Source organism: Microcaecilia unicolor, chromosome 4 (genome assembly GCF_901765095.1).
Source record: "Microcaecilia unicolor chromosome 4, aMicUni1.1, whole genome shotgun sequence".
NCBI lineage: Eukaryota > Metazoa > Chordata > Amphibia > Gymnophiona > Siphonopidae > Microcaecilia > Microcaecilia unicolor.
The window spans coordinates 20,407,694-20,435,091 of NC_044034.1; the positions used below are offsets into that span (position 1 = coordinate 20,407,694).

Below are 27,398 nucleotides of genomic sequence, written 5' to 3' on the forward strand. Positions count from 1 at the left end.
ACTCTGGCAGCGGAACTCAAATGGAATCAAGAGGCTCTTACGGCCATTTTCTGGCAAGGCTTGAGTGGGCGCATTAAGGACGAGCTAGCCGGCCGGGAGGTCCCTAGTACCTTGGACGCTCTAATTTCTCTAAGTACTCGGATTGATGTCCGCTTCCAGGAACGGGCACGAGAACAAGTTGCCTCTCGTCCACCTCGCAGGTTTTCCCCTCAAAGACCACGAATTGTCTCTCCCCAGGAGGCGGTGGTTCCGACTGTGGAGGCACCGGAGGTGCCTATGGTGATTGGCAGGCACCGATTGACAGCTGTGGAACGAACCCACCGGAGGGAAAATAAACTATGTATGTATTGCGGGAAACCTGGCCATTTTGTGAAAAGGTGTCCCAACAAGCCGGGAAATGCTTAGACCCTAGCCTTGTGAAGGGGGTGGTTTTGGGTCGTTCAGGAACCCTTCCGGATAACTTAATGACTGTACCTATTATCTTACGTTGGCAAGAATTCAGGATAAACACCCTAGCCTTGCTAGATTCAGGAGCAGGGGGCAACTTTATTGATGCTAGGCTACTTCAGGGCCTAGGAAGGCCGGTTATTTCCTGTAAACCAGCTCTTCAAGTCACTTCCATACACGGCTCTGCTTTACCTCAGCCTATCACTCATCTCACACTCCCGCTTCAGATGCAGGTGGGCCTTCTTCATCATGAGGAGATACAATTTCTTATTTTACCTCAGGCCATCCATCCTGTAATTCTAGGTATGCCCTGGCTGCGGCTGCACGCGCCTTACATAGACTGGCCTTCGGGAGAGATCAGCCAATGGAGTGGTCATTGTTTTGAAACTTGTCTGACACCAGTGCACCCTCTTCCTATTAATGTGCCAGCGCTACCTGGACTCCTCCACCCCTGTGATGCTCATCTTCCAAGGGAGTACGAGGAGTTTTCTGATGTTTTTGATGCCCGGGAGGCAGATTCCCTCCCGCCCCATCGCCCGTTCGATTGTCCCATTGATTTGTTGCCCGGCACTATGCCTCCTCGTGGGCGGTTATATGCTTTGTCCCGGGAGGAATCTGCTGCCATGCGGGACTACATTCGGGACAACCTTCGTAAAGGATTTATCCGTCCATCCTCTTCTCCTGCCGGGGCGGGGTTTTTTTTTGTCTCTAAGAAGGATGGGTCCTTGCGGCCCTGCATTGACTATCGAGGACTTAACAACATCACAGTCAAGAACCGTTATCCCCTTCCACTTATCCCGGAGCTTTTTGATCGGCTCCAGGGGGCTGTCATTTTTACTAAGTTGGATCTGCGAGGGGCCTACAATTTGATTCGTATCCGTCAGGGGGACGAGTGGAAAACTGCCTTTAATACTCACGAAGGCCATTTTGAGTATCGGGTCATGCCTTTTGGACTGTGTAATGCTCCGGCTGTATTTCAAGACTTCATCAACTTCATTTTCCGGGATCTTCTGTATTCTTCAGTCATTGTTTACTTGGACGATATTCTGATCTTCTCTGCTTCACCTCTGGACCATCCCGGGCATGTTCGCACTGTGCTTCAACGACTCCGGGATCATCGACTGTTTGCCAAGTTGGAAAAGTGTGCATTTCATCAATCCACTATTCCTTTTTTGGGACATATTATCTCTGCTGTGGGATTACAAATGGACCCTGCTAAACTGCAGGCTATCCGGGACTGGCCGCTGCCCCAGGGTCTCCGTGCCTTGCAACGTTTTCTTGGCTTTGCTAATTACTACAGACAGTTCATTCCCCATTATTCGCTCCTCACAGCTCCTTTGACAGCCCTTACTCGGAAGGGGGCGGATGTTCGGCATTGGTCTCCTGCTGCCCTGGAGGCTTTTTCTGCCTTAAAGACGGCTTTCTTGTCTGCATCTGTGCTCCGGAGTCCTGATGTCACAAGGCCTTTCATCGTGGAGGTCGATGCCTCTGCTCTAGGGGTGGGAGCGGTGCTGTCCCAGACAACTTCTTCTGGTAAGAAACATCCTTGTTTTTTTTTTTTCTAAGAAGTTTTCGCCTGCAGAACGTAATTATACCATCGGGGACAGAGAGCTGCTGGCTCTAAAGCTCGCCTTTCAGGAGTGGCGGTACCTACTGGAGGGTGCTGCGCATCCTATTACAGTCATCACTGATCACAAAAACCTGCTTTATTTGCAAGATGCCAAACGCTTGAATCCCCGGCAGGCCCGTTGGTCACTATTTTTTGCCCGTTTTTCTTTTCATTTGGTGTTTCGTCCCGCAGAAAAGAATATTCAGGCAGATGCCCTCTCCCGAGCGTTTGACGTTCCTGAGGAGCCTGAGGAGCTCTATCCCATGCTCGATCCTGCTTGCCTTTCTCCTATGGTGGGGGCCTCCGCCTGTCTCAAGACTACTGTTCCTGCTCGATCTCGTCGCAAGGTTCTTCAGTGGGGTCATTCTACGGCATTTTCAGGACATTTTGGGTTCCGTAAAACCTATCACCTTATTTCCCGTTATTTTTGGTGGCCCCGCATGGCCCAGGAGATTCGGCAGTTTGTCTCTACCTGTCCTACCTGTGCCCGTACCAAGTCCTTGCCAGGCAAGCCGTGGGGGCTTCTTCAACCATTACCTGTACCCCATCTACCATGGCAGGAGGTCTCGATGGACTTCATAACTGATCTTCCCTGTTCCAAGGGCAACACGATCATCTGGGTGGTGGTGGATCGTTTTTCTCACATGGCTCACTTCGTTCCCATGCGGTCCCTGCCATCCGCGAAGACTCTGGCTTCCCAATTTATCCAGCACATTTTTCGGCTACATGGACTGCCGCATCGTATCATCAGTGATAGAGGGTCCCAATTCACCTCTAAATTTTGGAGATCATTATGCTCTGCCTTTGGGGTTACCACGCATTTCTCGTCAGCTTATCATCCTCAGACCAATGGCATGGCAGAACGTACGAACCAGACCCTTAAAGCCTTTCTTCGGGCCTTCACCAATGCTCGTCAAGATGATTGGACTGATCTCCTGGCCTGGGCTGAATTTGCATACAACAATAGTTTTCATTCTGCTTCACGGACGTCACCCTTCTTCACTGTTTTTGGTCGTCATCCACGTCTTCCACCTCCGATTCCTTTGACTACAGCTCCTCCACTACTCCAGTCTACTCTCACCACCATTCATGCAACTTGGAGGACAGTCCGGCAGCAGTTGGGGAGGGCGGCTGCTCGGTACAAGCATTATGCTGATCAGCGTCGCCGTGCCGCTCCCGTATTTCAGCCGGGACAGAGAGTATGGCTCAGCACCAAGTACCTCAAACTACGTCTTCCCTCCCTAAAGTTTGCTCCTCGCTTCATCGGGCCATTTTCTGTGTCATCTAGAGTGGGGACGGTGGCCTATCGCCTTCACTTACCTGGTAATCTGCGCATTCACAATGCTTTTCATGTGTCTCTGCTTAAACCTTTTAGGACTTCCCACTGGCATCCTGCTCCAAAGAAGCTACTGGTTCCTGATTCTGATCCTGATCCAGAGTTCGAGGTAAAAGAGATACTTGACTCTAAACTCCAGCGGGGTCGACTGTTTTACTTGATCTCGTGGAAGAACTTTGGGCCTGAAGATAACTCCTGGGAGCCAGTGGCTAATATCCTTGCCCCTGATTTGTTACACGAGTTCCACTCTCGTTATCCTGCTAAGCCTGGACCTAGACGGAGAGGGGGGGCTTACGGGGGGGGTACTGTCGCGCCCCTTACCTGCGCCGCTTTGCCCGCTGGGATGCCCCGCTCCGCGAGCAGGGGAGAGCGGGGTATCGCTGGCTATGGGCGGCGTGGGCAGAGAGTTGTACCCACCTCCTGGGGTATGCCGGTTCGCCGCTTCAGCGCGGTGGCGGCCGGAGAGCGCCGGCGCTGCCAAAATGGCCGGCGCTCTCTTACTAGCAGGTCCCTTCCGGGTGCGGGACCTGGGAGCAGAGGAAACGCCCCTTCAGGGTCCGGATTGGCTGGTCGCGGCTGGACTCCGCCTTCTCTCTGGGACCAGCCTATCCGGAGCCCTGGGGCTGGTTGTGTGCCCCTCCTTTCTAACAGCTGTTGAGTGTTCTCCAGACGGAGGGGGCTATTTAAGGGCAGTCGCTGGCAGTGTTCGTTGCTTCGGCTTCTACTTGCGGATCCCTGAGTTCTGTGTTCTGGATTGCTCTCCGTTTGCCTTTGAACCTCTGATTGAACCTGGACCTTGCTATTGCCTGCCGCCTGCCTTTGAACCTCTGATTGAACCTGGACATTGCTTTTGCCTGCCGCCTGCCTTTGAACCTCTGATTGAACCTGGACATTGCTTTTGCCTGCCGCCTGCCTTTGAACCTCTGATTGAACCTGGACATTGCTTTTGCCTGCCGCCTGCCTTTGAACCTCTGATTGAACCTGGACATTGCTTTTGCCTGCCGCCTGCCTTTGAACCTCTGATTGAACCTGGACATTGCTTTTGCCTGCCGCCTGCCTTTGAACCTCTGATTGAACCTGGACATTGCTTTTGCCTGCCGCCTGCCTTTGAACCTCTGATTGAACCTGGACATTGCTTTTGCCTGCCGCCTGCCTTTGAACCTCTGATTGAACCTGGACTTTGCTATTGCCCGCCGCCTGCCTGTGAACCTCTGATTGAACCTGGACTTTGCTTTTGCCTGCCGCCTGTCTTTGAACCTCGGATTGAACCTGGACTTGCTTTTGCCTGCCGCCTGCCTTAGAACCTCTGATTGAACCTGGACTTTGCTACTGCCTGCCGCCTGCCTTTGAACCTCTGATTGAACCGGGACTTTGCTTTTGCCTGCCGCCTGCCTTTGAACCTCTGATTGAGCCTGGACTTTGCTTCTGTCTTTCCTAGCCTGTCCCTCCTCGGAGGCCTCAGCCCTGATTCTCCAGGTAAGATCAGAACTGTCTGGCTGCCAGACGTTGTTTGGCCCAAGGGCTCACTTTTCGTGACACAGGCTTGACAACCAGAGACTTATACAACGGCACTATCACCTCCTTTTTCTTGCTGGTCATGCCTCTCTTTATGCACCCAAGCATCCTCCTGGCTTTGACCGCCACTTTTTCTACCTGTTTGGAAGCTTTAAGGTCATCAGACACAATCACCCCCAAGTCCCGCTCTTCCTTCGAACGCTGAAGCACTTCACCCCCTATACTGTACCATTCCCTCGGATTCTTGCGACCCAAGTGCATGACCCTGCATTTATGTTTCAACATTTTTATTGACCAACCAATACAGAAATAAAATTTGCACACATGAATCTACAAAGCAATTGTCGTCTGTGATCATTATCATAATCTAACATTATTTCGCCCCCCCCCCCCTTTTCACCCTCCTCCCCCCCCACCCCTCCTCCCCTCTTCTTTCCAGTGATACCATCCGATTGTTTTACCCTTCACCCCTCCTTCCCCCTATCCCTCCCTCCCCTATCTCCCTCGTGGCTTGTGTTCTGATAGCCCGGAGAGATCCTTCCCCCCCCCCACCCCCCACCCCCGCTGTCTGTTAACTACGAAATTTATGTGTGATCAGGGCTATCTTTAACCTTCAAGTTAGGGTGTCGCATTATGCCAATTTAGTAGTAAACTACGCCCTCTAGGGCTTAATGCCTCCAGATAAGGGCCCCATATCTGTTTAAAATGTACATATCTCTTCGGGGAGCCCCTTGCCTCCCGTGCTTCCCATGTTGCCAAAAGGTGTACCTGATTTCTCCAGTGCCAGTAAGCTGGCGACTCCGGAGCCGTCCAATACTGCAGAACAGTCTTCCGCGCCACCAAGCTCAGCTTACGGCATAAGGTGCGTGCCCCCGCTGAGTGTGTCCTGAAGGCCCTTTTCGTGTCCAATACAAAGTGATCCCAAGTTCCCGTTACTGATGATCCTAGTATCCGGGACAAGAATCTCTCAACCTGTGTCCAGAAAGCCCTTACCCCTGGACATGCCCAAAATGCATGGAACAATGTATGTGGGGTTTGACTGCATTTAATGCAACTCGCTCCTTGCGGGAGGCCTATATGTGACAACTGTTGCCCTGACATATATGCACGCATGATTGTCCGATAGCCACACTCGCGTAGCCTTTCATCTGACGTAAGGGTTGCTATTCCCTTCAGCATGGTTTCCCCCTTCCCAACCCACCAGGGGTCTCCCTGCTTCTTGTTCCCATAATTCTTTGCCGGAGGTCCCCGACGGATCAATTGAAGTGCCAACACTGACAGGCCTGTTGCTTCTGTTTCTTGAAAAAAAATCCCTCACTCTTTGCCCCAAACCCTGTCTCAGCATAGGTTGATCCAGGGGCGTAGCCAGCCTTCCGTGGGGGAGGAGTCCAGAGCCCAGGGGGAGGGGGCACATTTTAGCCCTCCCCCGCCGCCGCCCCCCCCGCCGACATTGCCGCCCCCCCCTCCCGCCGCGAACCCGCCGCCGCTGCAGCCTATCTTTACTTTTGCTGGCGGGGGATCCCACTCCCCGCCAGCCGATGTCTTCTACTCAGTCGCTTCCTGCTCTTCAATTTGTTTGCTGACGTCCTGCACGTTGTACGTGCAGGACGTCAGACTCAGGGAAGGACGTAAAAGTAAAGGTAGGCGGCGGCGGGGGCGGGTTCGCCAGGAGGGGGGTCCGGGGGTGAATCTGCGGGGGCCCCGGCCCCCTCAGGCCCCACGTAGCTACGCCACTGGGTTGATCTAAAGCAGATACATAGTGTTTAATTTGGACATACGTGAACTTATTCCCCCAAGAGACTCCTACTCGTCTCTGCAATTCTTCATAACCTATTAATTCTCCATCTCTCCCCAGGAGGTGTTCCAGCTTCCTAATACCCTCTCTTTCCCATTTTATAAATACTGGCTTATCTGTACCTGGCTGGAAGGTCGGATTCCCCCTTATTGCCAGTTGATCAGACACCGTGTAGCTCCCCCCCCCCAACTTTCTCGCCAACCCTTTCCATACCTCCCTCATTGATGTGAGTATCACACAGCCTCTAAATTGTCGCGGAAGTTGTTTCTGGGTCATATGCAACAAAGAGAGGAAATCGTATGGGGCAAAATACTCCCTTCCCATATCAGTCGGAGTATATATGTTGGTCTTACGAACCCAGTCCCCCAGATGACGTAGCAAACAAGCTTGGTTATACACATATAGGTCGGGGATTCCCAGGCCCCCCTGATTCCAATTCCCTAGCAGGTAGGAGAACCGTACCTTTGGCTTTTTTGCATGACCCTGCATTTAAACAATGAATTAATCTATGAGGTAAAATAAGAAAGATGTACAATTATGAAAGGCTTATTACATTTTGCAAAATGGGAAACTTTAGTTCCCAACTAATCCTATTACTGCGGAGTGTTTCCTCCTTTAGTCAGGCTGGCGATAACAAAGTAATCAGCACTCAATTGCCAGAACAAGACGATAAGAGTTGAACTGCGGTTCGGTCAAACTTATCTGTTCTACCACATTTCTACATACCAGCAAAAGGATTATCTCCTCCAAAGAACTCCCTGAAGGTTCTGAATACATTTCCGTGATACGTGTAGCCACTGGTCCAGGCACTTTCGCCTCCAAAAGATGTAGGGATGCCTCCCTTCAGGCCCTCTTCTCCAAATTTATCGTAAACAGCTTTTTTTCTAGCTATAAAGAAAAACAAGTTGAGAATGTAACCTTTGTGCTTTTGGGGCTCTTTTACTTAGCCGCCTACAGGCGCCCAACGTCAACTTTTGAGTTACTGCCTGGCTACCGCGTGGCCCTTGCGGCAGGGGCGTAGCCAGACACCCAATTTTGGGTGGGCCTGTGCTCAAGATGGGTGGGCAGAAGAACTCCGCCCTGTCCCACAAGTAATTTAGTCTCTCCCTCTCTCACCTGCATGCCATATGGTCTCTCAAACTTCCCCCCTCCTCCGCATACCTTTTAAATAGCAGATTTTCACCGGCAGCAAGCACCAACTAATACACACTGCTCATGTTGGTTCCACAGCCTTCCATCTGATGCAACTTCCTGTTTCCTCATAGGCGGGAATACATCAGAGGGAAGGCTGTGGGGCCGGTGCGAACAGTATGTATCAGTCACTGAAGGTGTGCAGGAGGGACAGTTGTTCAGGGATTTCGGCTGGTGGGGCTTGGGGATCCCTGCTAGCCACATCATAGGTGTACTGTTACTGGGTGGGACTAAGCCCAAAGTGGGTGGTCCTGGCCCTTGGCTACACCACTGCCTTGCGGTAATTTCATTTTTGACACGCATCTGCTACGCACGCTGGAAAATATCTATATTTTCTGGCACACGGGTGGTAATTGGCATTTTCCGCGTGTAGACCATTACCGCCTGGTTACCGGGTGAGACCTTACCGCTAGGTCAATGGCTGGCGGTAAGGTCTCAGACCCAAAATGGACGCGCAGCAATTTTCATTGTGCCACACGTCCATTTTCGGCACAAATTTTAAAAAAGGTATTTTTTACAGGTGCACTGAGAAATGATTCTGCGCGCGCCCAAAATACGCGTCTACACTACCGCAGGCCATTTGTCAACACGCCTTTGTAAAAAGGCCCCTTTGTTTTTAAGCCACCGTCAAATGTGTGGATTCATGAGTCACACCAGCTTCTCTCCCAGCAGGATGCGCAAACCTAAGAATGGATACACAACTGAACAGAAAAAGAGGCAGACGGGATTCCTCAATGACTATTTATCCATACTGTCCAAAGGGAAAATACTGAGCAAAGATTAGAAAACATTTGGGAAAAGGTGGCTAAAGTTGCAGACTCTAATTCTATCCCACTGCCAGTTGGTGTACCTCAGGGATCTGTCCCGGGACCTCTTCTTTTCTCCATCTATACTTCTTCCCTTGGTACTCTGATCTCATTCCATGGTTTTCAGTATCATCTTTACGCTGATGACTCCCAAATCTACCTCTCCACACCAGAAATCTCAGCCGAAATCCAGGCCAAAGTATCAGCCTGCCTGTCTGACATTGCTGCCTGGATGTCTCAGCGCCATCTGAAACTAAACATGACCAAGACTGAGCTTCTTATCTTTCCCCCTAAATCAACCTCTCCTCCTCCCCCATTCTCTATTTCTGTGGATAACACTCTCTTCTTCCTGTCTCGTCAGCTCGTAACCTTGGGGTCATCTTCGACTCCTTCCTCTCCTTCTCTGCACATATTCAGCAGACTGTAAAAACCGGTCGCTTCTTTCTCTATAGATCACCAAAATTCGCCCTTTCCTTTCTGAGCACACTACCAGAACCCTCATCCACACTCTTATCACCTCTCACTTAGACTATTGCAACTTGCTTCTCACAGATCTCCAACTTAGCCATCTCTCTCCTCTTCAATTTGTTCAAAATTCGGCTGCACAACTAATATTCTGCCAGTGTCGTTATGCTCATATTAGCCCTCTCCTCAAGTCACTTCACTGGCTTCCTATCCGTTTCCGCATACAGTTCAAACTCATCTTACTGTCTTACAAATGCATTCACTCTGCAGCTCCTCAGTACCTCCCCACTCTCATCTCTCCCTACATTCCTCCCCGGGAACTCCATTCACTGGGTAAATCTCTTTTATCTGCACCCTTCTACTCCACTGCTAACTCCAGACTCCGTTCCTTTTATCTTGCTGCACCATATGCCTGGAACAAACTTCCTGAGCCGGTACGTCAAGCTCCATCTCTGGCCGTCTTCAAATCTAAGCTAAAAGCCCACCTTTTTGATGCTGCTTTTAACTCCTAACCCTTATTCACTTGTTCAGAACTCTTATTTTATCATCCTCACTTTAATATTCCCTTATCTCTTGTTTGTCCTGTTTGTCTGTCCTAATTAGATTGTAAACTCTGTCGAGCAGGGACTGTCTCTTCATGTTCAAGTGTACAGCGCTGTGTACGTCTAGTAGCATTATAGAAAAGATAAGTAGTAATAGTAGTAGTAAACATATAAATTGGCTATGTCAGGAGCCATGGACGAACCCATGGCCGTGCCTTTAATCTGTTGAAAAAAAACTTACCCTGAAGGCAAAAGTAATTATTAGTGAGTGCCATGCTTGCAACTGTGAGAATAAATCTGTTTGGAATGCATCTGTGAGTAGTCCTTTCTCTATGGGTTTCTTCAATGAACTGTAGTGTCTCAGTCTGCCCAAGAATATAAACTCATTATACAAGGTATGTGATGCTTTATACCCGAGTTTGATTTGTCCTTGCGATTCTCAAGGCACAGACCGTAGAAGTCTGCCCAGCACTGTTGTTGTACTAAAAGTTCTGAAGCTAACATCGAAACCCCTTAAAATGTACACTTCAGCCCATCCCTTTCTATTCAGTCACGATCAGGGCGTAGACCGTAGAAGTCTGCCAAGCACTGGTTTTGCTTCCCTTTAATTACTACTACTACTACTTAACATTTCTAGAGCGCTACTAGGGTTACGCAGCGCTGTACAGTTTAACAAAGAAGGACAGTCCCTGCTCAAAGGAGCTTACAATCTAAAGGACGAAATGTCAAGCTGGGGCAGTCTAGATTTTTTGAATAGCGGTATAGTGGTTAGGTGCCGAAGGCGACATTGAAGAGGTGGGCTTTGAGCAAGGATTTGAAGATGGGCAGAGAGGGGGCCAATTACCAGTGTTGCCACCCAATATCCACTAAGATTCCGTAGATCCATTCCTTCTAAACAGGATTCCTGCAGGACATCCTCCAGCAACAAGTTCCAGAGCTTAACTATTCGTTGAGTGAAAAAATATTTCCTCCTATTTGTTTTAAAAGTATTTCAATATAACTTCATTGAGTATCCCCTGGTCTTCATACTTTTTGAAAGAGTGAACATTTGATTCACTTTTACCCATTCTACACCACTCAGGATTTTATAGACCTCAATCCTATCCCCCCTCAGCCGTCTCTTTCCCAATTTGAAGAGTCCTAACCTCTTCAGCCTTTCCTCATACGAGAGGCGTTCCATCCCCTATCATTTTGGTCGCTCTTCTTTGAACCTTGCTTCACTGCTTTCTCAACCCTCTCCTGGACGCACATCTAGCCAGTTGGGTTTTTGGGATTACCAAAAAGAAAATATGCATGAGACAGATTTGCATATCATGGGTCTTTGCAGTTTGATCTCGTGTACATTCACTGTGATGATCCTAGGTGTGTCTCCCGGAGAGGGTAATGAAGCACTGCTCTCCTTGATCTCCAGCAAACTCTCGCACTACCATTGCTTAAGATTCGCTGTGCTTCTCCCGGGTATTCTTGAATTCTGTCATTACTTTTTGTATCTACCATCTTCATTGGACGCTCACTCTATTCATGTACCACCCCTTCAGAGAAGTAACAATATTGGTGCTGCTGCTCTTGAGTCTACCCCCCAGAAGTCACATATCAGGATATCTCATTGAAAAATGTTCGTTTCAATGTCTATAATTTTTTATTTTTCACGAGATTTTATTAGTTTCAAACATATTATAGATAACAATCGTAAAAGAATCACAAAGCCCAGCTAATAATAGAACAAAGAAAATGTGCCTAGAAGTTTTAAACAAAATACCAAATGCAATCTTAAGTATTCAAACAGTATTGCATATGCTCCCCCCCACCCCCACCACGGCTGCATCCTGCGATGTTTGGCAGCGGCATGACATTCCACCCAACCTCTCTCCCTTCCGACCCAATAAACGTTCAGGTCAGACTCTTAACATAATTTATGGAAGCTTCCATTCTGCGGCTCGACTGTTCCCTCAGCAGAAGACTAGTGTTCTTACTTACGGTCGCTCAAGACGTCATACGCTTCTGCAATCTGCTTGAATTTGTGTTGTGCTCCCGGCTCATTGCTTTTAAGGGGATGGTACTTCAAGGCTAGTTTACGATATCTGGAATGAGGGTGGACCAAAATATTCATAAGTTTTCTATTATTTTATTTTCATGCAGACATAGGTATCGTTTTGCCTGTTTATTTTGGAGGGACAAAGGGTAAAGAAGTGATATTAGCAGTGGAGAGAGGGGAAACAATTCAACATTAACACCTGCAACATTTGAGGGAGCACTGCCCACCCCCAACGCCCACCTATGCCTATGCATGCAGACATGAAGTGTGGCAAAAAGTGGGAAAAGCTGGGAAGCCTTGGAGCTGGGAGGGGAGGGGGCCTTGGAGCTAGGAGGGAGAGACAGAGGGCCTTAGAGCTGGCAGGGAAGGAGGGAGGATGCTGGACAAGGGAGGTCAGAAGGAGGGGGGCCTTGCAGCTGGGCTGGGAGGGAGGAACAGAGGGGGGTCCAGGGGGGCCCTTGGAGCTGGGAGGGAATGGGGCCTTGGAACTGGGAGGGAGGGCGGGGGGCCTTGGAGCTGGGAGTGGAGGGACTGGGGCCTTGGAGCTGGGAGGGAGGGACAGAGGGCCTTGGAGCTGGCAGGGAAGGAGGGAGGGCGGGGGGCCTTGCAGCTGGGAGGGGAGGGGTGAAGGAATGGGGCCTTGGAGCTGGGAGGGAGGGAGTTACACATAAAAATAGAACATACCAATACTCGCCCATTATAACGGGATTAACGGCTAGTCTATACATATTATTATAGAATACACCCACTCGGGGCTTAATTTAGGTGTTGAGATTTACGCTAAGTAAAACATGGCCTAAATTTGGTTGCATGGAAAAGCGCTCAGCGTAATTCTATATACCGCGTGGAAATTTAAACTCATTCTATCAAATTTAGGTGTAGAGATTACGCCTAGGCGTATTTTTTTCCTGTGCAGATTTTTCAGTCGCAATTTATAGAATCTATCCCTAAGCACTGACCACAAATATTCAGCCAGTTAAATAGCACTGAATACAGTACATAAGTACATAAGTAGTGCCATACCGGGAAAGACCAAAGGTCCATCTAGCCCAGCATCCTGTCACCGACAGTGGCCAATCCAGGTCAAGGGCACCTGGCACGCTCCCCAAACGTAAAAATATTCCAGACAAGTTATACCTAAAAATGCGGAATTTTTCCAAGTCCATTTAATAGCGGTCTATGGACTTGTCCTTTAGGAATCTATCTAACCCCTTTTTAAACTCCGTCAAGCTAACCGCCCGTACCACGTTCTCCGGCAACGAATTCCAGAGTCTAATTACACGTTGGGTGAAGAAAAATTTTCTCCGATTCGTTTTAAATTTACCACACTGTAGCTTCAACTCATGCCCTCTAGTCCTAGTATTTTTGGATAGCGTGAACAGTCGCTTCACATCCACCCGATCCATTCCACTCATTATTTTATACACTTCTATCATATCTCCCCTCAGCCGTCTCTTCTCCAAGCTGAAAAGCCCTAGCCTTCTCAGCCTCTCTTCATAGGAAAGTCGTCCCATCCCCACTATCATTTTCGTCGCCCTTCGCTGTACCTTTTCCAATTCTACTATATCTTTTTTGAGATACGGAGACCAGTACTGAACACAATACTCCAGGTGCGGTCGCACCATGGAGCGATACAACGGCATTATAACATCCGCACACCTGGACTCCATACCCTTCCTAATAACACCCAACATTCTATTTGCTTTCCTAGCCGCAGCAGCACACTGAGCAGAAGGTTTCAGCGTATGTTTCAGGGTGGCTTATGTATAATTTCAAACATTCCATTAGGTTGGACATAACACTTTCACAGTCCTTAAGATAAAAGTGTTAGTCAGAAGAGTTATTTAAGAGAACAAAATATCTCTAGCAGCACTGAACTAATTCCTGCAACCTCCGTTGATGCTATATCATACTACTTGTCCTTTTTATTCTTTCCAACCCAATACGTGTTGGAAAGAAATTACACAAGGGAATACTCTTATACGTCCCTGCATTATAAAATAGAGTTCTGCCCAGGGAGGGATCATGCATTATTTTATAGGTGGGAGGGGGCGGATGCAGTTTTTGTGACCATGTTCAAAGGGAGGTTAAGAGTGGAGTGGCCTAGTGGTTAGAACACTGGTCTTGACATCCAGAGGTGGCCAGTTTAAATCCCTTGTGAACTTTGGCAAGTCACTTAACCCTCTATTGCCTCAGGTACAAACTTAGATTGTGAGCTGGGGCAGGGAAATACTCAGTGTACCTGAGTATAACTCACTTTGAGCTACTACTGAAAAAGGTGTGAGCAAAATCTAAATAAACATAAGAATAGACATACTGGGTCAGACCAATGGTCTATCTAGCCCAGTACCCTGTTTCCAATAGTGGCCAATCCAAGTCACAAGAACTTGGCAGAAACCCAAATAGTGGCAACATTCCATGCTACCAATCCAAAGGGCAAACAGTGACTTTTCCTCCAGGAACTTGTCCAAACCTTTTTTTAAACCCAGACACGCTAACTGCTGTTACCACATCATCCGGCAATAAGTTTCAGAGCTTAATATTCTTTGAGTGAAAAAATATTTACTCCTATTTGTTTCAAAAGTATTTCCATGTATAACTTCCTTGAGTGTTTCCTAGTCTTTGTACTTTTGGAAGAGCTTTGGGGAATTAAAGGAGACATATGGGTTACTGCTGAGAAATATATTCCCCTGTTTGCAAGTTAAATATTATCTCCACAGTTCATGGTTTACGGTTTGATTTTTTGATAAACTGCTGCTCCTGAGACATAACACAGTGGTTTACAAATTCCAAGGCACTTCCTGATTTGATCCAAGGGAAAAATGTTTGAACATATATTGGTGCCTACAGTGAGATGAGAGGGTTACCTTTCAAATTTATCAGTACTTAAATGGAAGGGGAGGTAAGAAACTTAAATACATGCAGGAATGGGAGGACGACTTAGGGAGGCCCCTGCGAGAGGAGGACATAATGGGCCAGATAGGCTCATGCCGTCTCCTGTGATCAAACCTCTTTGGCCTCAATACTAGTATATCTGGGTAGTGCTGGGGCAGTCTGAGGCTAGAGCTAAGGCAAAAAAATAGCTGTCATAATTTGCCTGGATTGTTATCCTGATACTGGTGCTGAATATTAGTAGTACCAAGGAGGTTTAATTGACAGGAGACAGCGTCATGTGACAAGGCTGAAGCTGTAGCCGCCATCTTGATGCACTCAAACCAAAGCAGACTTTTGTTTCATGCCAAGCCACAGATGGATGGAGGAGTAGCCTAATGGTTAGTGCAGCAGGCTTTGATCCTGGTGACCTGGGTTCAATTCCCATTGCAGCTCCTTGTGAACCTAGGCAAGTCACTTAACCCTCTATTGCCCCAGGTACAAAAACTTAGATTGTGAGCCCTCTAGGGACAGTGAAAGTACCTGCATATCAGTGGTGTAGCCAAGGGTGGGCTCAGGCCCACCCAGTAGCAGCAGGCCTATGATGTGGCTGGCAGGGATCCCTAAGCTCCATCAGCCGAAAACTCCCAACCACTGTCCCTCTTGCATACCTTGTAAATAGCAGATCTTCGCCTGCAGCGACTGATACATACTGTTCACACCGGCCTCACAGCCTTCCCTCTGACGTATTCCTACCTATGCGGAAACAGGAAGTTGCATCAGAGGGAAGGCTGTAGGGCCAATATGAGCAGTGTGTATTAGCTGCTGCTTGCTGCCGGTGGAAATCTGCTATTTAAAAGTTAGGCGGGTGGAGGGGGGATGTTTGAGAGACTATATGGTATACAAGCGAGAGAGGGAGAGACCAAATCACTTGTGGGACAGGGCAGAGTTCTGCCCACCCATCTTGGGCCCAAGGCCCACACAAAATTGGGTGTCTGGCTACGCCCCTGCAGCATATAATGTGTGCAGTGCTGCGTACATCTAGTAGTGCTATAGAAATGATTAGCCGCATAGGCAGTCCTTATTTCTAATAAGCATTTGCTATTGTTTTGGGTCACTCGATATGGCCAGGCAGCAAGCTCTGCTTCAGGTCAGATAATGGGCCAAGCACACGCTCACCGTCTCTTGTCAATTAAACCTCCTTGAGTAGTACCCAGATAATTCCTGGCGGCTGCTCTGACAGTATATTCAGTGCTGATACCTGGGTTCAGATTTAAATGCCATTGTCAGTGTTTGAATCCAACAATGGTTGCAATGTTTAAATACTGGGTGGGGGGAAGGGGGGTATGTATGAGCCATGCTTTGTATGCTTCTCCCACTTGTTTTCCAATGATATTGGAAATAAATTATGCATAAGAGTTTGAGAACTTCTGCCTGTATCTCTGAAATTTTAACAGAGGGAGACCAAATCTGGTGAAAGGGGGAAAACCGCTCACGGTAAAGACATCCAGTTGAAAACTGGACCAGATTGTACTGAGTACTCCAGAAAAAAATAAGCCCCCACCAAAAAATAACCCAATACATATATTTATGGGAGGAGTGACACTGACAACTTCTGCATCATCACGAAACACTGATGCACTGACACATAACAGTTAGGAAAATGCACCGTCTGCTCTTTCCCGGACCCACATGTACACATACAAGAATTCCTTGAGCCATGCCCCGAATGCTTAACAAGGATCTGGGGTTCTTAGCCCATTACTACTACTATTTAACATTTCTAGAGTGCTACAAAGTGTACACAGCGCTGTACAAACACAGAAGAAAGACAGTCCCTGCTCAAAGAGCTTACAATCTAATAGACAAAAAGTAAAGCATTTAAATTAAATTAAATTAAAAATATTTAACCATTATAAACCATAAAGCTGTATGTCTCTGTTGATCACCCTCCCCTCACCTATCCACACCCATCCTGTTAGAATATCAATGATATGCTTTGATGTCCCCATGCATACCTCCTACCCACCCCCATCCTCCCACCCTGTCAGACTGTCATAGTAATGCTTGAATGTTTTCACTTATATACACTGTCAGCTAGCACATTTGCTTATTTCCGATCTGAGGAAGAAGGGCAACCTTCGAAAGCTAATCAAGAAATGTATTAAGTTATGTCCAATAAAAAAGGTATCATCTTATTTTCTTTTCCATGTTTTATTTTGCTTGATTTCTATTGATAACCTACTTGCAAAGGAAGTCAGTAGCCAAAAACTAACCCTCCTCACTTGCAGCACATGTAAAGCATGAGCCAATCAGCACAGCCCCAAAGTGCCATTATACGTCTACCACAGTATGTAATGTGTATTCCTACCGCAGATTATAAACACATATCTATGGAACAAGGTAAAAGGCGGATCTCACGGATCCTCCCCTGGGCCGGGTCAGCAGCCGCCGCCTTTCCTACTCACGCCTTCTTAATTTCCTCATCGCTGGCATTGGCGATGATATCGAGCACAGCGTAGTAATCCTGCCCCATGTTCTCCCCAGGACCGGACCCGCAGCTGCACCGTGCAGTTTATTACCGGGCTTCGTTGCTAGGGACGCCCTGAGCATCCTGGGAACTGTGGTTTCTTTCGGACCTCCTGGGGTAGCTTCCTTGCCGCAAGGAACTACAATACCCAGGGTGCTCTGCCGGGAAATGCCGCTTGTTGTATTGGTGAAGAAGCGTCCAACATAACACGTTTTAATGTTCTGGGAAAGATACATGAATGCAAAAAGAAGGTGCGCTTCTTTCCCTGCTGCACCTCCAGCCTCTGCCACTTACCGTTCTCATTGATGTACCTAAAAGTCTAGCCACTGGTGCAAATGCAGGAGACCCAGGCTAGCTTTTCGGGGTGAAGCTACTAGGACCCTGTGCTCTTCTGCATTGTCTGGGGAAGAGAAAGTAGGAAAGAGAACATGAAGTACCAGGAGAAAAATAATATTAGGGAGAGGAAGAGGAGGATACTGGGAAGTGGAAAGAGAAAAGGGATTCAGATTTGCAACCACCAGCCTTTCATAATAAGGGTACTCAATAGAAATCAAACAAAATAAAACATGGAAAAGAAAATAAGATGATACCTTTTTTATTGGACATAACTTAATACATTTCTTGATTAGCTTTCGAAGGTTGCCCTTCTTCGTCAGATCGGAAATAAGCAAATGTGCTAGCTGACAGTGTATATAAGTGAAAACATTCAAGCATTACTATGACAGTCTGACAGGGTGGGAGGAGGGGGGTGGGTAGGAAGTATGCATGGGGACATCAAAGCATCATATTGATATTCTAACAGGATGGGTGTGGATAGGTGAGGGGAGGGTGATCCACAGAGACATACAGCTTTATGGTTTATAATGGGCCAGGAACCCCAGGTCCTTGTTAAGTCCTTTCTGTTGGGTGTTAAAATATTCAATCATTCTGACTTCAAAGGTCTTATGTTCTTGTATGGTTTTAAAGTTACCTTTGAGGATTCTCACTGTGAAGTCACTGGTACAGTGTCCTGGTCCTGTAAAATGTTGACCAACAGGCGTGGAAACCCTACTGGCACCAGTATTGTTCATGTGATGTCTATGTAAATTGAATCTTGTCTTAAGCATCTGGCCTGTTTCTCCAATATAGCATCCTTCGTTACATTTTTTACACTGAATGATATATACCACATTGGAAGATGAGCAAGTGAAAGATCCCTTTATGTTGAATATGTTTCCTTTGTGGATGACTTTGGGGTCCTGTGAACTATTTTGGCATAGTTTGCAACTGGATAAATTACAGGGAAGTGTGCCCTTCTGTTCCTTTTCAGTCTGTGATGGAAGTTTACTTCTGATTAGCTTGTGTTTTAAGTTGGGTGGCTGTCGGAAGGCCAGTACTGGTGGGGCTGGGAATATCTCTTTCAGTAATTCATCCTCCTGGAGTATAGGTTGTAGATCTCTTATGATTTTCTTCAGTTTTTCCAGCTCTGGATTGTATGTCACTACAAGGGGGATTCTGTCTGTGGATTTTTTCTCCTTGTACTGTAGCAGATTCTCCCTGGGTGTTTTGAGGGAGGAGGCAATATTCTTGGAGATTATTTTGGGGTTGTAGCCTTTCTGTTTGAAGGATGCAGTCAGGCTTTTAAGGTGTCTGTCTCTGTCCCCTGGGTCAGAGCAGATACGGTGGTATCTTGTGGCTTGGCTGTAAATGATGGATCTTTTTGTATGTGAAGGATGGAAGCTGGAGTTGTGGAGATAGCTGCATCTGTCTGTGGGTTTCTTGTATATAGATGTTTGTATACAGCCATCACTGATTGAGACCGTGGTGTCCAAAAATTTGACTTTTTCTGGGGAGTAGTCAATTTTGAATCTGATTGTAGGATGGTATGTATTGAAGGCAGAATAAAATTGTTTCAGAGTTTCTTCACCCTCCGTCCAAATCATAAAAATGTCATCGATGTACCGGTAGTATTTTAGAGGTTTGGTCTGGTGTAACATAGTAGATGACGGCAGAAAAAGACCTGCACGGTCCATCCAGTCTGCCCAACAAGACAAAACCATATGTGCCACTTTCTGTGTATACCCTACCCTGATTTGTACCTGTCCTCTTCAGGGCACAGACCGTATAAGTCTGCCCAGCACTATCCCTGCCTCCCACCACCGGCTCTGGCACAGACCGTATAAGTCTGCTCAGCACTATCCCCGCCTCCCAACCACCAGCCCCGCCTCTCACCACTGGCTCTGGCACAGACCATATAAGTCTGCCCAGCACTATCCCCGCCTCCCAACACCGGCTCTGGCACAGACCATATGTCTGCCCAGCACTATCCCCGCCTCCCAACCACCAGCCCCGCCTCCCACCACCGGCTCTGCCACCCGATCTCGACTAAGCTCCTGAGGATCCATTCCTTCTGCACAGGATTCCTTTATGTTTATCCCACACATATTTGAATTCCGTTACCGTTTTCCTCTCTACCACCTCCCGCGGGAGGGCATTCCAAGCATCCACCACTCTCTCCGTGAAAAAAAAATTAGTCTTCCTGGTTCCCTACATAGATGTGTCTTCAACCCCTTTTCTAAAAATTCACTCTTCCTCCCCCCCCAACAGTTCATCTACACTGATGAAAACAAACTCTCAGGGAAGATCACACTTGCCCCCTTCCTCTGCTCCACAGTTCCACTTCCAATTTGTCTACAAATCAAGCTCTGCCAAATCCTAAAAGTACATATCCAAGAGTACCACCACACTAGCCCAACCCTCGGAAAGGGAACAGATAATACTGCAGAGGCATAGAAAGAGTCTGCTATCCAGACAAAACCATATTTTTTAAACTACCGAACACCCAGTTCTCAAAGTGTCGATCTACTGCAGGTTTGTCCAACCTTTTCCTGTCGGGGGCCACATTTTATACGTCTATTTAGAGGAAAGACTGAATTATAAAGAACAGTATTGGATATACAAATTGAACTCAGTGGAACGGCAAGAGTTAAACAAAGAAATAGAATGGATCACGTTTGTATGACCGAGAACTAGGATTGGTAGTTGCTTTAGATCACATGTCCCTTGAATGCTCTTTAAAAAAATAACGCCGCAGTCATTTTCATACACACAGCAAGACGCTAAGTCAGCATTAAAAGATTTAAGGTACGTGGACACTGGAGAGGGTAAAACTTTCATGTAGTTCTGAAAAAAATTTGGATAAAATTAAATGGATATTTTATATTTATATTCTGTTTTAAGGACTGCAGTATAAACACAGTCTCGCATGTCAGGCTGTCCTCTCTCCCCCTCCCCACAAGCAGGCTTCATATGACTCGGACAGAAGACTGGTATAAGGATATCCCTTTTTAACTTTTATATCATGTGTATTCAGAAATGTCTCTTCCAGCTCAGCCATAAAAAGGTTGGCATATTGGGGTGCTGTCCTGGTGCCCATCGCAGTGCCCATTATTTGCAGATAGATATCATTGTTAAAGCGGAAGTAGTTGTGAGTTAAAATGAATTTGATTAATTTTGTAATAGTTTCTGGTGAGTATTGATGGTCCAGTGTGGATTTTTTTTAGGAGTCTTCCACATGCAGCTATGCCATCCGCATGTGGAATGTTGCTGTATGGTGATTCTACATCCATCGTGACCAGAAGGGTGTTAGGTGGTAGTTGCTTGATATTTTTCAATTTATTCAGAAAGTCTGTGGTGTCTTGTATGAAGCTGTTAGTTTTGTGTACGAGAGGTTTCAGAATTCCCTCTATGAATCCAGATATTTCTTCCGTGAGTGTGCCAATACCTGATATGATTGGTCTGTCAGGGTTTCCCGGTTTGTGGATCTTGGGTAGCATGTAGAATGTGCCCACAGCAGGCTGGTTTGGTATGAGTTTCTTCAGGCGAGGTTGCGCTTGTGAAGGAAATGTTTTGATAAGGTCTTTCAGCTGTTTTGTGTAATCCTGTGTGGGGTCCTCAGTTATATAATATGGGTACTAAATGTAATATTGTTACTGACACAAGCAGTTTGGACTATGCCGGGGGGGGGGGGGGGGGAGAAGGAAAGTATCCCTGGGTGGGAGTGTCCCTCTCAGTGTTGACAAAAACAAGCAGGTTTGCTTTAAAAAAAAAAAAAAACCCTTAGGAGCATTGGGGGATCCTGGAATGAAGAAATAAATACAAGCTGACTAAAGTTGCACGTTGCTACCCCTATAAATGGCAACTGAGAGGGAGTGAGAGCTTCAGGTGGACAAGGGCAGCCTAGCCTGGAAGTGAGACTGGGACAAGGAAAGCCTGTCCCAAGGCTGGAGTGTAGCCCAGCGAGGTGCACTGCTGGAAGGACAGGCTGAAGGGTCTGTGCCTGAAAGTAGCAATTTGGAGTTAGGAGTAACAGCGCAGCTTTGGACTTATTGTTGGCACACCAGGACGGGTAAAAACAGGGGCGTAACCAGACAACAGATTTTGGGTGGGCCTAGGCAAGAAGTGGGTGGGCACCAAATGTTCTCCCCCCCTCCCCAAAAAAATATCTCAGCTGGCGGGAAAACGCTTCTTTCCACCTTGACAGTCTGAAGCAGCCATGCTTGAAAACTGAGAATGCACAGGTGCCGGTATCGTGGAGAGTAGTGTTTTCATTACCATCAGGGGGAAGTCTTCAGCTGGCGGAGCTTCGGATCCCCACCAGCTACGGTTAAACACATGCTACTGCTGGGTCCACCTGTGGCTACACCACTGGGTAAAAAGAACATGTGTGATGTAATATGTACAGCTGAAACCTATCTTGTGAGTGGAGAAAAAAAAGCTGAGGAGCATCACTAATGATCTTGATTAAACTTTCCTCTTATATTCAGTTCCAAAGTGTTTGCCAGTTGCAGAGGTTAAAGTAAAGTTCTGTTTCAATCAAACTCTGGGAGTGCAGCGTAATCATTGGTGTGAGAGTGAAAGCAAGTGTTCCAGGACTGAGCAAACTGACACAGTGAGACCTTTACACTCCCAATATCCCAGAACTCTATTCTGGACCATTGACCCACTCCCAAGCTCGAATGGTGGAACCTTTGACTGAATGAATGGTGAGCTGAGTGGAAAAAGAACAGAGCATTTAAGAGAAATAAGCTTTGTCCTTGCGACCCAGGTCAGACCAGAGCTAGCTCAAAAAGGGGAGAGACCTGGGTTACACAAATATAATATGAATGTTCCCTCCATGGAAACAATGAAGTAGTTGTAAGGCCTGAGGCAAGCATTGCTTCTAAAAGTCTTTCACGTCTTGAATCCCCCAGTGTCTCTGAAAGACCCACAAAACGTAAATGATTTTGGCTCAACCTGTTTTTCAGGTCTTCTAGTTTCTCCTTGTATTCCGCCAATGTTTTTTGTAAGCTGGTGCACTTCCTCTACCACTGTCACTCTATCCTCCAAATCACTGGTGTGTTGACGAAAAATAGCCATATCATGGCTAAGCTGGTTCATATTATCTTGAAGCTACCCTAGTTTAGAATCAAATAGGCTTCAGTCGCTTGTCCAATACAGTTTCCATAGCAACCTCCACCACACATGCCCAGCTCGCAGACGACCTGTGGGGCATTTTGTCTTCAGGGAATTTAGCCTGGTCTTGCCCCCTTCTCAGCAATTTGGAGGTCTTATTCATTGAGAAATGGAGTAACAGCACACCAAACAGATCTAGGTAATCCTTGAGTAAATGGAGCCCAAATGCAAGGGTCGGAAGCCTGAAAAAGAACAGGGTTTAGTGAAGGGGAGACAGGAGCAGTGCAGCTAGCGACCAAGTTGGTATTTAAATGTCTCCATCATACCTTCCCTCTCCCACCTTTCTTCCAAAGTATACATATTGAGATCTTGGAAGTCTGTCCTCACATGCTTTATGACAAAGACTACTGACCATTTTAGTAGCTGCCCTCTGGACCAACTCCATCCTGTTTATATCTTTTTGAAGGTCTGGTCTTCAGAATTGTACACAATATTCTAAATTAGGTCTCACTAGAGACTTACAGAGAGAGGCATTTTCACCTCCTTTTTCCCTTCTGGACATTCTTCTCCCTATGCACCCCAAGCATCCTTCTAGCTTTCGCCATTGCTTTTTCTACCTGTTTGGCCACCTTAAGATCATCACGTATGATTACACCCAAGTCCTCCTCCACTTTCATGCACGAAAGTTCTTCACCCCCTAAACTACTGTGCATGAACCTGCATTTTTTTAAACATTAAATCTAAGCGGCCAGTTTACAGACCACTCATCTATCTTCGCGAAGACCTTCCCCATGTTATCCATGCCATCAGAAGTGTCTATCCTATTGCAGATTTTGGCATCATCCGCAAAGAGGCAAACCTTAACAGACAGCCCTTCAGCAATATCACTTACAAAAAATGTTAAAAAGAACCGGTCAAAGAACTGATCCATGTGGCACAGCGCCGGTAACATCCTTTTCTTCAGAATGAGCTCCATTTACCGCTACCCACTCTGTTGCCTTCCACACAACCTGTTTCTAACCAAGTCAGTCAGTTTGGATCTAAACTGAGGGCACTCAAAATTATTTATTATTCGTCTATGCAGAACCTTGTCAAAGGCACAGTGGCCTAGTGGTTAGGGTGGTGGACTTTGGTCCTGGGGAACTGAGGAACTGAGTTCAATTCCCAGCACAGGCAGCTCCTTGTGACTCTGGGCAAGTCACTTAACCCTCCATTGCCCCATGTAAGCCGCATTGAGCCTGCCATGAGTGGGAAAGCGCAGGGTACAAACGTAACAAAAATAAAATAGATACTATTGGAGATTCTACATGGAATGTTGCTACTATTGGAGATTCTACATGGAATGTTGCTATTCCACTAGCAACATTCCATATAGAAGGCTGCGCAGGCTTCTGTTTCTGTGAGTCTGACGTCCTGCACGTACGTCCTGCGCGGCCACATTGGTGATCTGCAAGGGCCGACTTCTACATGGAATGTTGCTAGTGGAATAGCAACATTCCATGTAGAATCTCAAATAGTAGCAACAGTGGAGGAGTGGCCTAGTGGTTAGGGTTAGGGTGGTGGACTTTGGTCCTGGGGAACTGAGTTCGATTCCTGACACAGGCAGTTCCTTGCGACTCTGGGCAAGTCACTTAACCCTCCATTGCCCCATGTAAGCCGCATTGAGCCTGCCATGAGTGGGAAAGCGCGGGGTACAAATGTAACAAAAAAAAAAAAAAAGCATCCCAGCATAGGTGCAAATGTACGCACATGCAGCTCTGTGTGGCCAAAATATTTTTGCAGTTAACAATATTTATCATTGGCGTTAAATGTGCATACGTTAGTACATAAGCACCGCCATACTGGGAAAAGACCAAGGGTCCATCAAGCCCAGCATCCTGTCTCCGACAGCGGCTAATCCAGGCTTCAAGAACCCGGCACCCCCCCCCCCCCCCCCCCCCCCCAAACAAAAAAAAAATTTAATAATGTTCAATAGACTTTTCCCTCAGGAATCTGTCCAAACCCACTTTAAATTCCGTAAGGCCAGCTGCTGTCACTACATTCTCCGGCAACGAGTTCAGAGTCTAACTACACGCTGAATGAAGAAAACTTTTTCCTATTTGTTTTAATCTACCATATTCTAGCTTCATCTTGTGTCCCCTGGTTTTGTTGTTGTTTGAAAGTGTAAACAAACGCTTCACATCTGTCCGCTCTATTCCGCTCATTATCTTGTAGACTTCTATCATATCATCTCTCAGCCGCCTTTTCTCCAAGCTGAAGAGCCCTAACCTTCTCAGCCTTTCCTCATAGGGAAGTCGTTCCATTCTCTTTATCATTTTCGTCGCCCTTCTCTGCACGTTATGCACTTGTACTGGAACGGTATTCTGACAAACACCAATAGCAACAATCGTTCAGGAGGTTCTTGTTAACCTAACATATAAACTACCTCCCATACGTTCGAAGTGTACCATAGACCTCAGCGGTGCTACTTACTGAACTTAAGACTTGTGAATCAGTAAGATGTATACACCCACCTCCTCATCGGTGTAAAGGGATAAGAACTTTATTTCTTGTTTATATTCAATTTGTCAAAACTTTTTCAATTTTTTACTTTAGCTTTTCAGCAAAATTGACTTAGTAAAAAATACTCATCTCAAGATTAAGTCAATAACAATGACCCAACAGTTCAGCATCATCTCACCCAGAGAGAAATGCTCGTGATGGAGATGAAATTCCCCTACACTGCTGTTAGATTTGCTCCTGCTCGCTGCCAGGCCTCTCACAATGTTCAGGTATACAGTGGTGTTTGAGAGCTGGCCTCAGATTAAGCAACAAGGAAATGGAGATTTGGAGAAATCAACCCCCCCTCCCCTGTAGCATTTCTGGGCTAGCAAAGGGTCACATGACTTCTCAAAACTGGGGAGCTAATGGTCAGTTTGTTCCAAAGCCTAAAGCCTGTGAGATACTAGACCAGCGATAGTGTATTTACCACTGACCACTACATTTCTTGCTAGACTGTGTGCACACAGACAAGCCATTATAAAACCGAAGCAACTTAAGGAGCCAGAGTTTAGGCAAAAACATGACTAAGGAGGTCGCCTCTCCTCAAAGAAGGCATAACAGACCACAAGAGAATCTAACACACCATTATTAATCAAATTATAAAAATAAATGGGCTTTATTTCTAGTCAATATAGCATCCAGAAACCAGCACTTACTTTTTTTTTTTAATCCCTCTGGATCACTTTGGATATTTTCTTAAGCATAATAAAGGTAACATTTGACATCAAATATTCATAAATACATGTCAAAGTCTATAATTGTCTCTCTTTAAAAAAAAATAAAACAAAGCCTACATATGTGAAATTTAGTCCTTTACTGCCCACTCAAATGTCAGAGAGCCTCACTCAAAGCAGTCCATACTGCAAATGGTATGTACAAGTCCTCGTGCTCGTTTCTACATGACTCCCAAAATTCACATAGAGAATGCACAAAGAGCATCTCAGCAAGTCAAAGAATGATGTCCAGTTGGTCTGTCTTTTTTTTTTTGCACACTGGACGATTTGAGGTCAAAGGTTGGAGAGTAAGTATTTTCTTACTATGCCATCCCTGCAGCAGGTATATATCAGTTTTTCCGACGTCGCCACCTGCAAAAGCATAATGGTACGTTATTATATTGCTGCAATAATGGAGTATTCTAGCACAGCAGGATAAGAGTACCTCTTCCAGGTCATTAAAGTACAATGGGGTGGGGGAAGCAACATACAGGGATTAAAATTAAAATCCAAGGAACCAGGTTACCAGGGCATCTAAATTTGGCACCTGGCACGTAACACCGAGACAATAACAGAAATAAGACAGACAAAGCTATGAAAATAAACCAAAAGCGGAGCGGAGGAGTGGCCTAGTGGTTAGAGTGGTGGACTTTGGTCCTGGGGAACTGAGTTCGATTCCCACTTCAGGCACAGGCAGCTCCTTGTGACTCTGGGCAAGTCACTTAACCCTCCATTGCCCCATGTAAGCCGCATTGAGCCTGCCATGAGTGGGAAAGCGCGGGGTACAAATGTAACAAAAATAAAATAGATACTATTGGAGATTCTACATGGAATGTTGCTATTCCACTAGCTACATTCCATGTAGAAGCCTGCGCGGCCACATTGGTGATCTGCAAGGGTCGACTTCTACATGGAATGTTGCTAGTGGAATAGCAACATTCCATGTAGAATCTCAAAAAGTAGCAACAGTGGAGGAGTGGCCTAGTGGTTAGGGTGGTGGACTTTGGTCCTGAGGAACTGAGTTCGATTCTCACTTCAGGCACAGGCAGCTCTTTGTGACTCTGGGCAAGTCACTTAACCCTCCATTGCCCCATGTAAGCCGCATTGAGCTTGCCATGAGTGGGAAAGTGCGGGGTACAAATGTAACAAAAATAAAATAGATACTATTGGAGATTCTACATGGAATGTTGCTATTCCACTAGCAACATTCCATGTAGAAGGCTGCGCAGGCTTCTGTTTCTGTGAGTCTGACGTCCTGCACGTACGTGCAGGACGTCAGACTCACAGAAGCAGAAGCCTGCGCGGCCACATTGGTGATCTGCAAGGGCCGACTTCTACATGGAATGTTGCTAGTGGAATAGCAACATTCCATGTAGAATCTCAAATAGTAGCAACAGTGGAGGAGTGGCCTAGTGCACTTTGGTCCTGGGGAACTGGGTTCGATTCCCACTTCAGGCACAGGCAGCTCCTTGTGACTCTGGGCAAGTCACTTAACCCTCCATTGCCCCAGGTACAAATAAGTACCTGTATATAATATGTAAGCCGCATTGAGCCTGCTATGAGTGGGAA

The 27,398-nt window shown here is 46.7% G+C and overlaps 2 protein-coding genes across 3 annotated transcripts in view; both read right to left on the reverse strand.

Moving 5' to 3' along the window:
* Window positions 1–17,176, reverse strand: part of DNAJB13 (DnaJ heat shock protein family (Hsp40) member B13) — a 44,954-nt gene extending 27,778 nt beyond the window's left edge. Inside the window, exons 1-3 of the mRNA XM_030200009.1 lie at window positions 17,081–17,176; window positions 11,684–11,787; window positions 7,429–7,590 (exon numbers count right to left, since the gene is read on the reverse strand). Coding sequence (XP_030055869.1) covers window positions 7,429–7,590; window positions 11,684–11,787; window positions 17,081–17,148 — 334 coding nt within the window. The 5' untranslated portion in view covers window positions 17,149–17,176. The remainder of the gene's footprint in view (window positions 1–7,428; window positions 7,591–11,683; window positions 11,788–17,080) is intronic.
* Window positions 17,177–25,890: 8,714 nt separating this feature from the next.
* Window positions 25,891–27,398, reverse strand: part of LOC115467833 (proteasomal ATPase-associated factor 1-like) — a 42,007-nt gene continuing 40,499 nt past the window's right edge. For both annotated transcript variants that reach the window (XM_030199323.1, XM_030199324.1), the window contains one exon: window positions 25,891–26,201. In XM_030199323.1, coding sequence (XP_030055183.1) covers window positions 26,124–26,201 — 78 coding nt within the window. In that variant the 3' untranslated portion in view covers window positions 25,891–26,123. The remainder of the gene's footprint in view (window positions 26,202–27,398) is intronic.